The 16,571-nt window shown below is 33.3% G+C and overlaps 4 protein-coding genes across 4 annotated transcripts in view; 2 read left to right on the forward strand and 2 right to left on the reverse strand.

The window, feature by feature from the left end:
• TRIADDRAFT_52532 (uncharacterized protein) overlaps positions 1-1,062 on the reverse strand; it is a gene marked incomplete at both ends in the record, with an annotated part of 4,154 nt that extends 3,092 nt beyond the window's left edge. Inside the window, one exon of the mRNA XM_002108951.1 lies at positions 949-1,062. Within this exon, the coding sequence (XP_002108987.1) occupies positions 949-1,062 (114 nt within the window). The remainder of the gene's footprint in view (positions 1-948) is intronic.
• Positions 1,063-1,932: 870 nt separating this feature from the next.
• Positions 1,933-4,856, forward strand: TRIADDRAFT_52533 (uncharacterized protein; the record flags this gene model as incomplete). The annotated part of the gene is made up of 7 exons (XM_002108208.1): positions 1,933-2,078; positions 3,263-3,369; positions 3,494-3,630; positions 3,993-4,103; positions 4,207-4,296; positions 4,400-4,615; positions 4,755-4,856. The coding sequence occupies 7 exons, from the start codon at positions 1,933-1,935 to the stop codon at positions 4,854-4,856; spliced, it is 909 nt and encodes a 302-aa protein (XP_002108244.1).
• A 1,041-nt stretch (positions 4,857-5,897) lies between these two features.
• TRIADDRAFT_52534 (uncharacterized protein) lies at positions 5,898-8,821 on the reverse strand (the record flags this gene model as incomplete). The annotated part of the gene is made up of 7 exons (XM_002108952.1): positions 5,898-6,040; positions 6,180-6,379; positions 6,499-6,761; positions 6,936-6,996; positions 7,775-7,895; positions 8,070-8,271; positions 8,450-8,821. 7 exons carry the CDS (start codon positions 8,819-8,821, stop codon positions 5,898-5,900), a joined length of 1,362 nt encoding a protein of 453 aa, XP_002108988.1.
• A 2,378-nt stretch (positions 8,822-11,199) lies between these two features.
• Positions 11,200-16,046, forward strand: TRIADDRAFT_37059 (uncharacterized protein; the record flags this gene model as incomplete). The annotated part of the gene is made up of 12 exons (XM_002108209.1): positions 11,200-11,364; positions 13,158-13,337; positions 13,520-13,774; positions 13,852-13,933; positions 14,068-14,210; positions 14,316-14,494; positions 14,631-14,685; positions 14,769-14,837; positions 14,911-15,009; positions 15,157-15,234; positions 15,331-15,441; positions 15,534-16,046. The coding sequence occupies 12 exons, from the start codon at positions 11,200-11,202 to the stop codon at positions 15,633-15,635; spliced, it is 1,518 nt and encodes a 505-aa protein (XP_002108245.1). The 3' UTR covers positions 15,636-16,046.
• Between the last annotated feature and the right edge of the window lie 525 nt (positions 16,047-16,571).

The raw sequence follows: 16,571 nt of genomic DNA on the forward strand, positions 1-16,571 counted from the left end.
ACTACTGATGTGCGTATTGNAATAGGGATTTGTATAATATTTATATAGCAACGGTTAAAATTTTTCGCTATCCACAGAGCAAGTAAGCGTTAAAATTAAAGAACTATCACAGCAACTAATTAATAAGGATCAGATAACATGGAGATTTTGCTCTACTGTATTTACTATACTGTACAGTATACTGTACAGTAGATTCGAGTGTACAGTACAGTACATTGTATCTATGATTGCAGTCAGTCATACTGTACTGTACACTGTACAGTACACTGTAGTGCACTAATTTTTTTTTTGAAGAGGTTAGAAAAAGGTTTATATTATGCAGTGTATATTATTAGACATGTCACTATGAGAGTTTTTCAGAAATTCATATTTGGCATATCACGAATCTATGAATAAATATGTGAACACTGTACGGTACTAGTGCAGTATAAATGGGAGTAGAGAATTGGAAGAAACTCTTTCACCATTTTGCATTGTTTACAAGTTTTACAGTACACTGAATAGTACCAGGTAGTACGGTGCCCAATTCAAGGACACGTATTTAGCTCGATATACGGTAGAATTGCATTTGATTTTAAAATTTTACAGGGAAATACAGTAAATTATTCCACTAGCGAATTACGGGTATTCGTAAGCAAGCCTATTCCATTAAATATTGTAGTGTGTTATTAATTAAAGGGGCATTTATGTACAAAATTTGTGGACAATGTGGGATAAATATTGTTCAGTATAGGAGTAGTGATCTACAGTACAGTATTTACTGTGCAGTACAGAACGCACAATACAATGTACTGTATATATGTACTGTACAGGACGCACAGTACCCAACCAGATTTTACAAGTAGATATAATATTTTTGCTAGCTGCCATTACCAGTATTACTCCAAAGCTATTTCTAAATAAAATAATAGCATACAGATAATATATAAGATCTTTTAGTTTACTAACCTTAAACAGCCATTTATTATAAAATGTAAGGCAAATGGAAAATGTATAATACAAGATAATTAAAGCCAATGTCCTGCATATCAACACGGTGTCTTCTGGTGCGTTTGCAAGCATCATGGCGTGAAATAAAATTATTATCCTTCAAAGCCAGATTGCACTCTGTATGGTGTGCTTTTAAAATTCTTGAATAATTCTGGATGGAGAAGTGTATGTAAGATGTACATACGAGTATATATTGTTGAGTACGATAGGGTCTTGTTAAATTATCCGCTTCAAATTAGTCGCATCTGTAAACGTATCTGATGGGCTATGACTACTGCTTTAGTCCAATGCCACTCACTCCGTTATATACGGTACTCTTACTGCATGCATCCATCCAGTAAGTCGAGGTACGGCGAATCGAAGATGCCTTGATACATAGTAATTTTACTGCACTATATCCGACATGAGATAAAAGCGAGCTGTGTGGTTTCATATCAGATCCGGTTTTCTGTTATCGTATACAGTACAGTACTGTACAGTACAGTACACTACTAGGCCTACTGTACAGTACAGTAAGCCCAAAGTCTCTTGGGATACTGTACAGTACAATGTACAGTACTGTGAGTTTTTTATTGTTCAGATGTACAGTACATTGTACTGTACACCTAAACAGAACGTCATCAGAAGTTGCAGAATCTAGTTGTGCAGCTGCTGTACACTGTACAGTGTACAGTACACAGTACACAGTACTGTACTGTACGTACACACTGTACACTGTACAGTGTACAGTACAGTACTGTACTTACAGGTCAGATCTACTACAGTACAGTACAGTACAGTACAGTACTGTACGCTACAGTGTAGTCCCTGGTACGGTATGGGGTACTGTATGCAGTACTTTATATACTGTACACTGTACAGTACTACAGTATAAATGTTTTAGTTGAAATTTCTAGGACAGTAGTCTGTGACTGTAAGTTCACTGGAAAGATAGAGCTCGAAATGACGACCTCCGCATTTGACGCAATAAATGGCTTGGAACAGATTAATAATTCAGGGTCACCAGAGGGGATTGTAGAATATAAATTAAAAAGCGTCTTCAAAAATTATTCCCTTTATGCAAGACACTGGCCTGTAGCATCCCCGAAGTTAGTACCTACTGTGCTGAAAAAATATTTATTTAATTTAAATAATTAATTAATTCTACTGGTCCGATCTTGTTATTTTAGTGTTAGTTTTAGTGCTGTGCAGTCATGGAAACTGAATACAAACTGCGATTACATCGTCGCTTTCTCGGCGCTTTACTTGTAGATGAATGCGTAGTATTTATTAATGAACTACACGCGTGTTAGTAGAATATCTTGCTCATGATACTTCACATACATGTACTGTTATTATAGTACTTTTATCATCGTTAACGACTAGCTACTGATGTTACGTTTGTTGTACAGTACAGTACAGTACTCAAGAGCCACTTCCAGTCTCTCCTCTCTTAGTAGTCCTTGGCTATACTTAATGAATTCATTTTAGTATGTGCCACTATTACGGCTATTTAAAACTTAAATTTTAGCTTTAAAACAACAGTTGGAGCAAGTAAAACATGAATTTACCAAACTGAATACTATCCATTAATAACAGATTAGCGAATCCATATGTCCTGATTTGTGTAATCATACATATGGGCGTATGTAATCATGCAAACTAGCATATACGAGTATTAATCAGCTCCTTACCTAATAATACTACATGTAAATTATATCAACTTCGTTAAATGATCCTATAATTTTTCTATGAATTATTCAACGAATACGCGCACAAATTAAGTGGTAAAATATTTCCATTACAGATGTAAATAGTGTTACACGTAGTAAACCACCTCGCTATTAACTTACTGTATACAGCGGTACACGTAAATTCGTACAGTACTGTATTTCAGCCAAAGTGCTATAATTCATACTAACTCAGTATTTATAGCTTCGCATTGTTTTAAGAACCACTGCAAAACATTACAATTTACTTGCATCTATTCTAAACGGTAGTGGTAACTTTTCGAAAGATTAGCACGGTCGATCAATAAGCTCATTTTTTCTTATACTACAGCATAATACTAAAATTGGCGATTAAATACTGTACTCCAGCTATTAGTATGCATGCAACCCTGATATTCTAGCTGATATCGTTGATTGATGATAGCGACCAAACTTATTTGTCCGAGGTTGACACTTCTATATAATCTCATAAAATCCTTTCAGTTTCTTATACCATATACTCGTATATACATATTTTGTATTTTAATAATTTCTTTTGGTTCTCTACTAACGTAATACTGTAGAGCTATTGCTATCATCATTCATGGTGCCGGAGAACACTGTGGCAGATACGATGAGATGGCAAGTCTTTTGAATAAGGAATCCATATATGCCTTTGCAAATGATCACAGTTAGTTACAACGATCACGTTTCAAGAAGCATTTCTTAACTAAAAATTCATGTCACTTCACTTAACATACTAATATTCTGAATTGTAAGACTTGACATATAATATTAAATATTGATTTCTCTAGTTGGTCACGGTCGGAGCGATGGAGAAAAATTATGTTTGGATAAATTTGAAACTTATACTGATGACTGCCATAAACATTTACTACTTGTTCAAGAAAGATTCCCTGATTTAAAAGTATTTTGCATTGGTCACTCGCTGGTATGACTTCGATTAATATTAGTACAAAAAATTAATGTTAATAGACTTGTATCAAAATAATTCTATGAAATTCACGCAGATCACTGAATTAGGTATAATCGGAACTTATTATAGTTATAGCATGGTTCGTTAAGTTTCTGTAACTTTGATGACAATACATAGTAGCATTGTGAAAGTTACTATATATAGAAAAGAGAAAGTACAAGTATTTTATGCGCACGATTACATACATCTCCGCCCTTACTTTGATTGTGTTCTTCTAATGCATAACCTACTTTGCTGTAAAATTATATAAAGCATTGCTGTATACATATTATGAACTCACTGTAGACTACTTGATATTTTCGCTTACACGTCACCAGGGAGGATTAATTGCCGTAGATCTTGCTGTTAAAATACCGAAAGCTTTCGCTGGAGTCGTACTTATTTCTCCATGCCTTGCGATCGCCCCCGAAGCTGCTTCTTTCTTCACTGTAGGGCACTCGAAATTATGTTAATAATTTATGATCAAAAATATCAAATTAGATATGATACTACTCCTAAATTCTGATGTGTATAATTAATACTCATATTTAGATAATGGCCATGAAAGTGATATCATTTTTCCTACCAAAAATGCAAATAAATCGAATAGATGCAAAGTTTGTGTCCCGGGATGAAAAGGAGGTAACATCCTTGAAGTTAATTTTAACTTTAGATGGTTAAAGTTTTCCTTCAGTATTATGAAAAATTATCTTAGCACGACTAAATTTATGTCAACATGCGGCAGGTAGAATCATACAACACTGATCCTTTAGTGTGGCATGGTGGTCTTAGAGCGCATTTTTGTAAGGAGGTGTATGATGCCGTTTGCAAAATTACCAAAATAAGCAAGAGTATCGAATGGCCTTACCTTGTCATGCATGGTGACCAAGACAAATTATGTGAAATTAGTGGATCTGAAAGCTTTCATAATGCAGCCCGCAGCAGTGATAAAACATACAAGGTAAAAATTTTTAATACTTATACAAACCTTTGTAAGTTAGCTAGTCATTGGCATGGTGATTGCTAACTAATTACAACGAACAATTTACAGATTGATCAGTGATATTATCTTAATATGGTATTTCTTTTCACTGACGTAGAGATATGAGGGATTTTATCATGCATTGCATAAAGAACCGGTAGATAGTCGCAAAATTATTTTTGAAGACTTGCTGAAATGGATCAACGATAGAATGGATTAACCTTTGGTTAAAGGGCTACAGATATGCAAGAATTCGTTGGATACTTGTCTAACTATTAAATTATCGCAACTGGCCTTAGTACATTAATAATAAATCTCTAATGTTACGTGATAGCTCTTGGTTATAGCATATACTTTACAGTAAATTATTTGCTAGCTACTGTAAGGTAGGGTTGGTAACTTTTTGTATGTAGTGTTTTATAAATTAGGACAAAAGTTACTACTGAGTATCTTGGGCGAAGCTTTTTTTTCATTCTTGTGTATCATGTCGACATTTTCATTAGAATTGTTATTTATGTTATATTCAATATATTTAATATGAAGTAGTTAAAGGATGCGCTTGAGTTTAGTTGAACTATATTAATGATGACGTCCATGTATTGAGGTTAACCAAAAATAAGTGCATAAGTTACGGTATAATTAAAAAATTAACAGTAAACACGGTACGGTGTATACTGTAAGGTGTATTGAGATATGTTATGATCACAAAAGTATATAATAAGCGATACCAGTGGATTACAGAGTCATTTAGTAAATTGTAGAAATATACTACTGTTAGACGAGTATTAAGTCAATTTCACAATATTAAAGTGAATATAGTGACTTAATAAAACGTCTCCATTCTTCGATAACCATTTAGTTAGTGATAATATTGCATGAGAGCAAGAAAACAAATTTGCAACTAAGTATATGTGCATACGTACTTATCTATGAAGTTTCTAAATGAGAAAGCTTTTATTAATTTTGTGACTGTAGCGAGTACCTAGGTTATCATATCCTTTGCAATATGATGATACAAACTTAAAACATTTTAACAATGGTTTAATCTTGTCGTAAATATCTTTAGATTCCAGAAAAACTATAATATTAGATGTAATGCTAAGCATGTATATCAACAGATAAGAATATCTTCCTTTTCCACTAAAACTTTCATACAGTATTACTCCAATTTAGTATTTGGAACAAAAATAGGTTGTCAAGGTACATATTTAAGCTAAATGTAAGTATAATAGAATATCATTTAATATTGTAAACTATAAAATTATGAACTGAAGTCATAAATCGCCTTGGTTGTAGCCATTCCAAATAAAAATATCCCTAATATGGCTAGAAACGAGCCATAGCAAATACATGCAACATGATATTTTCTATTAAAGTTATAACGTAGCCCAATTAAGCAGAAACCTAAAATTAATAAGCAATAATGACATTAGTGTTAGCTAAACAAAACTGTATTCTAAAATAACCAAAGCATCCATATTGCGAGTCGACTATAAATTTTTATTATTCTACTTTTAGCATGCGTATTGTTAGATTTTGCTACCTGGAAAAACAAATATAAAGAGTGCTGCAAAGCCTCCAGCTAAAGCGATAATATCTCCAACGTTTGGTACGAATAACGATAAACTAAGTGTGACCACAAACCAACTTAATGTCTGTATAATAAGACGGGATTTCTTGTGAATTTTGGCACTTTCATCATTCAAGTTTCTAAAATTAAGCCATAATTCTTCGACTACCTGTCTATAGAGATCAGTTTAAAATATTACTCTTGCAATATTGAAGATATAAGTGAAAACACGAACACGCTAATTATGAATTATTATATTATGATAACTACAGTACATTTTATCTATCTTCACCTTGCACAGAAATGTAGCACAGGATATGAAGTTACCATATTGATTGAGATCATGATTCGTGAAATAGTGACCAGAATATTACTTGAACCATAATTTAAAAGAATGTCACTGTTGACGGAATTTCCGAAAGACATGTAGCCAAAAGATCCAGTGATGCTATATACAACAATACAAACTAGCATTGCTATGATAATAACTAAATTAAATCGCTTAATAGAGCGATCTCTTAATTTCTCATAGGATGGAATGGAGGAAATATGACACTAGAAAAGGGCAGAAATGATTAAAATTTATAAATAAATCCTTACAATAATTCGTCATTAGTGATTTATAAAACATGGTACTACATGTACGGAACGTGTATGATAAGGTACAGGATAATAATGAAGTAACTGATATATTATTGGCCTAGATCGTATATCAGTACGTCAATTTACGTGAAATCCGAAGCAAATTGTTGAGAAAGCACTAGCAATTTGAGACCAATTCGAAATGCGGCTACAAAATAAATAAATAAGTTTAGTTATTTTATTACTTGACAAAAGAGTATTTTTCGATCAATAATTGAGCAAATTTTTCATCTTTTGGAGTATACGAGTATTTAAAGTCAGTCAATGACATCAACTGAATTTATTTCTATACTTTAAAGTTCATTCCAAGTAACAACATCGCAGCGAATAATGATTATTGCAGCAATACCTGTAATTCATGTATATTAACTATGTTATAATCAATTATGGTACGTACGTTTAACTATGGTATTTAATGATATATCGTAACATTTGTTTAGATTGAATGTATATAAGATGACTAATTATACACAATGTACAGCTTCAGTATTGGTTAGGGGTTAGAATAAATTAGTCACTTTTCTATTGCTTTAACTCGCTTAATGAAGTTACGAGTGACCAAATTTCTTGCGTGAATAATAACAGATACCTCTGATATATTGGCCTTTTATGATAATCGTTAATAAAGAATTCAATCATGACGACTATTGCGACGTTTATAACCGCTACGGTCCCTAAAATACTATTGGCGAAAAGATAAATAGATTTCATTTAGTTCTACTAATTACTAGCATAGTAAAATAACCAACGCGATTATTGAATAAACGAGAAGGAATTGTTAATTTAGCAATAAATGCTCTAGATACAGTACATTAAAGGATACCGTAATATTTAACCTACACCGCTAGTGTCGCACATCATTGCAAAAAGTTAATCGATGTTTTCTTAATCAAAAGAATTAAAAAGATTTATATTAATTGGCATACCTACTGTATCGAAGACTTCCAATATTCTTAAGCAATGATAAAGGCAAGATAAATAAAGTCGATGTAATACTCATAACAAATTTGCGATTAGTATACCATTGATGCTGTTGTCCAGTAATACCTATTATTACTGTAAATATATAAATTATAGAATACTCTTTATGGCTACTTGCTTAGAGTATATATAGGAAATTTTAATTAGCAACTATAGCTATAACTATTTGCGTATAAGAAGTTGAATAATTGATTTTAAAAAAGTATAGAATAATATGCAAAATGGTATCATAGAACTTACTCTCATCGGATTGATCTCCAATGATAACTAGATACGTAATGCAAGTGCTTAAAGAGAATAAAATCAGTAGTACTTCAGAGATAATCTTTACTTTCGTGCCCAAAATAGAGCTGACTGCACTTTGGTATGAGTAAGATGTCTTTTTTTTATCTACACAATATGCCAATATTAGATGTGTGCTGCTAATAAAAGGGATAAGGACCTATAGTTGCATAAATAATGTCCGTAAATAAGATCAGAACTATCAACAACTAAACGTCCTGATTTCGAATGTAATATCTAAATTGGTTTCTTAAATGTTAACGCACTTACAGTTAGATTTTATTTATCGCAATTTATATCGTCACATCTCTCGTAAAAATAGATTAAATGATAATTACCAATTGTATTAAGATTCCGCCAATAATGCCACCAACTGAGCCAAAAGTTGAAGGGAAGTTTAATAAACCAGCACCCAAGCATATATTCACAATTATGGATACGGCTCCAATTATTGTTATGTCGTCACTAGATGTGCAACAGTAATTACCTATCCCATTGGTATGTTGCTTATCCTCGTCGTTTTCTGTTTCAGTAAGTAATCTTTTGTGTTCTTGCTTTGATTTTAATATTGTAGTATTGGACGCTTCCTCTACGCTATTCAAGTGATTCTGTTGTCCATTATCCTTAGCAGTATCGCAAGGTAGATGCGATATTTGTAATCGCATTTCTATATTGCAGTTGGTATTAACGTTTGTGTTCGATCTATGCATGTTTTTGTCAGCCACTGTTGCAATGACTTAGTTCAATAAAAGCGCCTTAAGTCTGAAGGTTTGAGTTTTAAATTAAAAAATGGGTACAGCTTGATGCACAGTCTTTTTAGTATTTTTGCTACTGCAATTAAGGAAACAATTGCATTATTATAAAAAAAATTGCCTCACGGTCGTATTCGGGACAATGTTTATACTACCAGAAATAAATTACTTAAATTGTCAATGTCAAAAGTATAAGAAACTTCGCTTAGGTAGGGAAACGAATCTTAATAGACTTTAAAATCACTACTACAGTACGCATATATAGTAATAGGCGTTAAGTTGATTAGAGAAAAGTTCACATTATTATAATAAGCAATTGCAAGGATTGCAAATTTATTGATTACAATGTATCATGGTACAATAGCTATGATAGATTATAAATAATCAGAGCAAACGCAGAATTAATATTAATCTTAAGAATTATTATGCGTATTAAATACTTATACAATTATGCATAGAAGTGCCGTTTGTTAATTAATAATTGTATTTAATTATCTATAATAATTTTCTATTTTCTATTAGATTACATTCATATCATGCAATGTTGATGTAATATTATAAAGATAAATATTTGCATAGTAGTATAACTTTAAATTATTATGATATGGTAATGCTTTAGCCAGAATCATATTCCATGAAATATTATCAAGGAAGTACATCCAATTTAATATTACAGTTTTCATTTCCATCGTAGGTCTTATCTTTCGCTGTAATTGCTTAATTGGGTATACTCAAGTTGTATCCCACTTCTTGATATAAACAACGTATAATAAGTTTTCAGATTATGATATCGAAGACGTCTTTAGCTTTTATTAATTATAATTAATTATCGTATCGTATCTAGAAATGCTTCATTTATATACTGCCGACGCATTTTCGTAGTGCAATAACGCAATAATCTACATCATTTGCATGTTAGTACTATAATCTTACCGCTTTAAAGTAAATTAGCTCTATACCCCATCTCCTTGTCGGTGGCCAGATCGTGACACATGATATTATTTTACAATCCGATTATCAACAATGCAATAACATTCATACTTTACTGTAATACTGAGTTAAACGTAACATTATACTACAAATGACCATATTTCTATATTCTATATTACAATATGACAAATGTTTGCGATATATTACGACATGCCACATAATCTATTAACTTAATATGTGTAGTTTCTTTTATACACGATAAAACCTGCCGCTAGTGCGTTAAGATATTTGCAGTACCTTACTAGTTAAGATAGTCAAACCTGGAATAATATCCAATTGTCCATTTTTGCAATCATAGTTAAGTACCCAGTCAACAGTGATCGATTTAGCCTATAATTAATAGAATTGCCATTCGATCAACTATATTCGAACTTACAGTTTAGTGTAACACATTGATGCTTTTAATAACACTAGCGTAATTGACTAAATGATATCAAAATTTGGTATCCTGTAAAATTCTCTACATATTGAATGGTGAGGGTTGTTATTTCTCTGGCTAGTAGAAGCTCCGAACAATGACACCGTAACACACTCATCCTAAAGGTGATTAAGAACTGCTTTATTAAGCTAGCTTAGCCTATTTATATTTTACACTTGCATATGCATAACCCTTAGCATTTCTTATTACGCTACTCATCGCGATACCTGGCTGGTGTACCGTCTATAATTTGATAATCTACTGTGTACGCTATGCGTCAGCATTTAGTGTATTTGCAGAGCTGATGAAAAATGCTCATGCGTTGCTCACTACTACGCTACTTTTTCACGTAGTGTACTGTACACTGAGTGTTGTACTGTACAGAGCACAGTACACTAAAACAACCAGCACTTACTGGTTACAGTCGTCTGTACACTGTACACTTGTACAGTTCAGTACGGCACAGTATAATCTCCTTTAAAATAAAATAAAATAAATAAAATAAAATAAAATAAAAATTTAAAATCTTTTACTGAGCCTAGACAGACAAAAAGATATCACCGAGTCCCTGTCTAGGCTCCATGGCCAATACTGTACAGTGTACAGTACAACACAATACAGTATACAGTATAGTACTGTAATACAGTAATGTACAGTACTGTACTGTACAGTACTATACAGTACTGTACAGTACATTACGCTGATTAACTACAGTACTGTACTGTAAGTAATCGGGGTTATTATGGCTGGGCCTACCGTACTGTACAGTTCTCGTACAGTAAGGTATGTAAGAGACTTGTATCCATAGAGTTAAGAAAAAAATTCTATGCTTGTATCAGTAAATCCCAGATTTTCGGGACGCTTCCGGGTGGAATATCTGCGTATAATCTAATAAGTGTGTAAGCGTTCCTTGAAACGAAAGCTGGAGATGGCGTTAAAACATGATGGTGGAGTCCGACTCGTCTATAGTAATGGGCAACATTCGCGCGATCCTCATGATAATCCATGCTTGATTATTGGTCAATACAATTACTTAAAAGCATTAAAGTATGAGGATGTTGCTAAGAAATTTGGCGATCGAGTGGATCAAAAAGTAAGTACAGTATAGATAGTAATATTCGACATTGACAAATATTCAATCCCGTGCTATTAATACCTACCGTACAGTACAGACTCTGTAGTTGAATATTAACTGTGAATTGAATAGGGTGTTATCTATGATTATTCTGGATTAATTATCTTAATCGTAGTGCAACGCGCAACATTATTATCATGATTCATTACCATAGCATCATTTCGGGATTTTTACATTCGAATTGGGGAAGCCTTTGTAAAATCTGAAATTTTAAAGTACAGTATATACCCGTATTCTAAAATAAATGAAGGGATAAATAGATGCATGCTAGAGAATTGGATCAAATCCAATGGATAGACCAACGATTTTAAATTTGTATATGATACAGTACATAAAAATCGTTGGTCCGTCTATTGGACTTGATCCGTAATATTTGCGGATGGCATATTTTTATTTATTTACTTTGAGCGAACTTTGAATATACTGTATAGACTTGCTTGAATTTGCAAATGCAGTACAGTACTGTAACTCGCACTGTATGTATATAGTATTATATCATCAGTTAATTCAATTTTATTACTGTGAATTTCTTCTTTTTATAAAGTATGGTATATACTGTATATAGAGAGATTGTGCAATAGGTAGGTAGATGTTGTACCGTTTAAAAAAGTAAAAAGAATGTAATGAGCACTTATTGAGCAGTTGGTGCACCCAAATCTATTCTTAAAGACGGAGATATGCGCAATTGAAATTGAATATATAACTTAGGGCACTTAAAAGCCGGCCAATGGCTTCTGGCCTAGATGTCCTAGGTAAAACCAACCAAAAGTGTAGACTGTACTGCAATTTTGACGTTTGCCTCTAGGCTTATTCAAGTGTAGTCGAAAATGTAGATAAATAAGCACCTCGCAGATCTTGGTATCTGTTACCATGGACAACTAAGTATGTACTACAATTTTGCTTTTGTCTCTAGGCTTATTAAACGTAGTCGAATATTTGCGCAGATAGATAAGTACCTTGAAGATCTTATATCATTTACCCATCTTAGTGCCTGTTACGTTATTGAAACCCTCCTACTTTAGTACTGTGCTGAGACGTGATCTAAAATGACAAAGTGGCACCGTCCATCCGATATGATCCCTGTATAACTCACAACTTATTGTTCTGTAGGAGTTCTATTTTAAAAACATTCAAAATTAAAACTAGCGATCCTAAGCCAGATAGCCTTTGCTTGGAAAAGCTATATTGTTAATAGTATGTAATAATGACAGTTAAATAACAGTACTTGTGCAATGTACAGTGTACGCATACGCCATGCGAGAACTGGTCTATGTATTGAGACTCTGTAAGCAGTATTATGAAAAAGTCATATAATAAATCGGCTTTTCGAATGTACGTATGTGGAAACTGAAGTTGAAATCGACGTAAGCCTATGGTATTATTTTCTTCTGACCAAATTTTCTACGGTTATACCAGACGAAAACTAAGAATTTTTGTAAGGGTTACGGCTATTTAAAAAAACAATTTTATATCCTTGGAAAGTAATTCAGTTAAAAGTAGTTTCAATTCCATCAACCTGCATATGGCGTTATTGTTCATGAGTGATAGCAAACTTGTCATACTGCTTAAGAAATACTTAATAGTAAATTATAGGTGATTCCCATCTATAGTAAATCATGACAGTATTGGATTTTAATTAGAGATAGTTATTATTCGTGTTTAGCAACTGCATCAAATGAATAGTTTTTTACTCTATTGGTACTTTATAATAATAACGCTCATAAATTTTAACAATTAATACTTGATATCAGACATTTTATGAAGGCATTGAACTATGTACCCGCTGTTCAACGGTGAATCTGTGGCTTAATTACGTAAAAATGGCTGTACTTCCCCCAGCAGGTAGCAGGCATAATTCGCCATGCAGCCCTCACTTTCTACCAACTTTAATCCATCGGGGCTTACTACATTCCGAAAATGAAGATATCGTCGTAAGTTATGCAACCACTTCGAATTGATAGTACAGTATCTACGCGTACATAGTCTTTTAAAATAGAGCATGGTACGAACTTAGCTCATAACTGAATTGGCTTAATTATTATAACGATACTTGCACACTTCGTTATTGTTTTTTTAACTTGATCCTTCTAAATTACCTTTCTTATCTGTCCAGATTATCTGTCGTAAAGCTGACGCTTTCGCACTAGCCTGTGCAGTTGCTCGATGTTATCCTACTTTCAATCGCAAATATCGAGGCTCTGTTATCGATAGAACTGTTACTGTCGAATTCTGCATCACAGACGATCGTACGGCAGTCTTAACTTCTGAAGACATAGCAGTTATGGATGCCGCTGCTTGTGGAATAAGAACCGCCTGTTATATCGTTGATGCTCCTTGTAACATGATGCAAACTACTCACTTTGTTGAGGTTTTAACAACTATATGACCAGTATGTCATTGTTCTTATAATTTTTAAATATTTATCTTGTCATTTATGTAATTTAGGAAGCGAAACGAATTGCAAAATTACTAAAAGTTAAATCGTTAATTATCGAGGGAGAAGACCTAAAGGCTGGAGGTTTTGGAGGTACGATGGAACTACTGTAGTGTGTTAATTATAGACTGCATCTACTTGTCCTAACTTGTAAACGTTTAAATTAATGATACTATTTTATTGTAATATCTGGAATATTGACTTCAATGTACTGTATACTATCATAGGAATCTATGGCGTTGGTCAGGCTGCAAGTGCGCCCCCTGCTTTAGTCGTACTCAGTCACACTCCGCGTAATGCGACAAAAACATTCGCCTGGGTAGGCAAAGGGATAGTCTATGACACTGGAGGCCTTTGTATCAAGACAAAGGTAATTTAAATTTAACAGAATTATACGTCAGCTAGTACCGTAACCGAATACAGTATACATTATATACGTGCAATGCCTTAAGTCTGTACACAACGATATCAATAGACGGGTATGCCTGGGATGAAGAGGGACTGTGGCGGAGCAGCTGCCATTCTAGGCGCATTTTATGCTGCCGTAAGCCAAGGATTCTCACAGAATTTACATGCAATCTTGTGCTTAGCAGAAAATGCTGTGGGCCCCAAAGCCACACGCCCAGATGATATTCATACCATGTATTCTGGATAGTAAGTTTATTAATTAATAAAATATATCGTTTGGTCACAATATCTACACAATCGCTCGTCATTAAACGCCCACCTTATTAATTTTTCGATACCTACCTGCTAATGACAACTATATAATGATTCATTCAATTTACAGTACTGTGGAGATTAATAACACTGATGCTGAGGGACGATTAGTGTTATCCGATGGGGTGAGATCAGTAGCTTTAACTTGTCTATTAGATATATTTATGATCATTTGATATTTTAGTATCAATTATTTGTTTCGTAAAAGGTCCATTATGCACTTAAGAATCTCAAGGCGGACGTTATTTTAGATATGGCTACCCTAACAGGAGCACAAGTACCTATTCTGACGCATTATAATTTCGCATCCATTTGATTACACAGCTTACGTATTATCATTACATTTATAGGCTATTGCTACAGGACTCTATCATGCAGCTGTCTTGACTAATCAAGAATCTTGGGAGACTGCTGCTACTGCGGCTGGTAGATCTAGCGGAGATTTAGTGGTGAGTTTCCTTAGTGACACATTTTAAGAGAAGCTAAGATCTTACGTCTATGTTTTGTGGAATTAACAGTTAACGTACTCGTATATTTATATTCAGTTACTTTCTTTGCGTATCAAATGTTAATCATATTAATATCCTACATCGCAGCATCCAGTTCCTTATGCACCAGAACTTCATTTCCCCGAGTTTAGCAGCTCTGTAGCGGATATGCTTAATTCCGTCTTGGTATAGTATTTTGTTCAATTCACAAATGTTTTGGTTATTCCGTTTACTGATATTGAAATTTGAGTTTAAGTTGTTAATTTATTTACTATATTGTAGAATCGCGGAAATGCTCAAGTTTCTTGTGCCGGCTTATTCATTGGAAAGCATATTGGCTGGGATTATAAAGGAGCTTGGATACATGTTGATATGGCCGCACCTGCTCATAGTGTAGGAATACTCGCCTATATTTTATTGATTTTCCATTAGCATTTAAACGTTATCTACTGCTAATTGAAGACGCTATTATTGTGATTATGTAGGGTGAACGTGCAACTGGTTATGGAGTAGCTTTATTATTGGTACTCTTTGGTTTTGCCAGTCATAACCCACTGCTGCAGTCATTATCAAAACAGATGCAGTAATTACCAATAACTTATATATTAAAGTTTTGCGATCTATCAAAATGTCCGCTAAACTATGTAGTGCATCACATTTTAGATCATTAGATTTACTTTGATTTATCCATTGGATTATAATTTGTGACCTTATTATTATTCAACTAAGATTTGGTTACTACATTCAATTATTTTGTGGCCTATGATAATAAATGTATGAATCTAAGTCTAAGTTATGATTGTACTCGTTTTAGTTGCTAGGAGGGCAATGTCTTCTAAATGTTCGAATAACAAATTTTGTTGTATTGCCATACATATGATATGATATTGCTACTGTAATTAGACTACTTTAGATCAATTAATTATTATTTTAGTCTTGGTGGTTTAATTTTGTAATATTTTTTGGCATTATGCCTTGTAATTTTTATAAAGTTTTCAATCCCTATTTTTGTGTTATGATGTAGCTAAGACGTCTGCTATTGTAATGATTAATCACACTCACTATAGAATTCGAATTAACTATTTTACTTCAAGTATTTAACATCATGATATTGTAGCATTGCATCCTGTGTACCAAACTAAAGCTGGCCTATTGATATACTTCTGCCTGGATACTGCGTGTTTAGTTAAAATGATACGATCGTTGCCTACCGAATTACTCGTCTTTTTATATTTTCGTTATGGAGTCTTAGTTCTACCTTTTTTTATGGTTAAGTGTTTTACGAATAAATAGGATAAATGCTATGAACTTTAGCCTAATTAATTTCAACATAATGTAGTAACTGAGACGACGTTGTTGAAAACTTAAAAAATACTCTGATTATTCAGATTCCCACCAACTTCTTAGATAACGACTGCATACGCTTAGAACTAATAAATATTAACATTATAGGTCGCTTGTGCAATTATCCAAATAGTTAAACCTCTGTTAATGACATATACAATGCCGATAAGTAATTTTAG

The sequence above is a fragment of the Trichoplax adhaerens genome, genomic scaffold, assembly GCF_000150275.1.
Source record: "Trichoplax adhaerens TRIADscaffold_1 genomic scaffold, whole genome shotgun sequence".
NCBI classification, from domain to species: domain Eukaryota; kingdom Metazoa; phylum Placozoa; class Uniplacotomia; order Trichoplacea; family Trichoplacidae; genus Trichoplax; species Trichoplax adhaerens.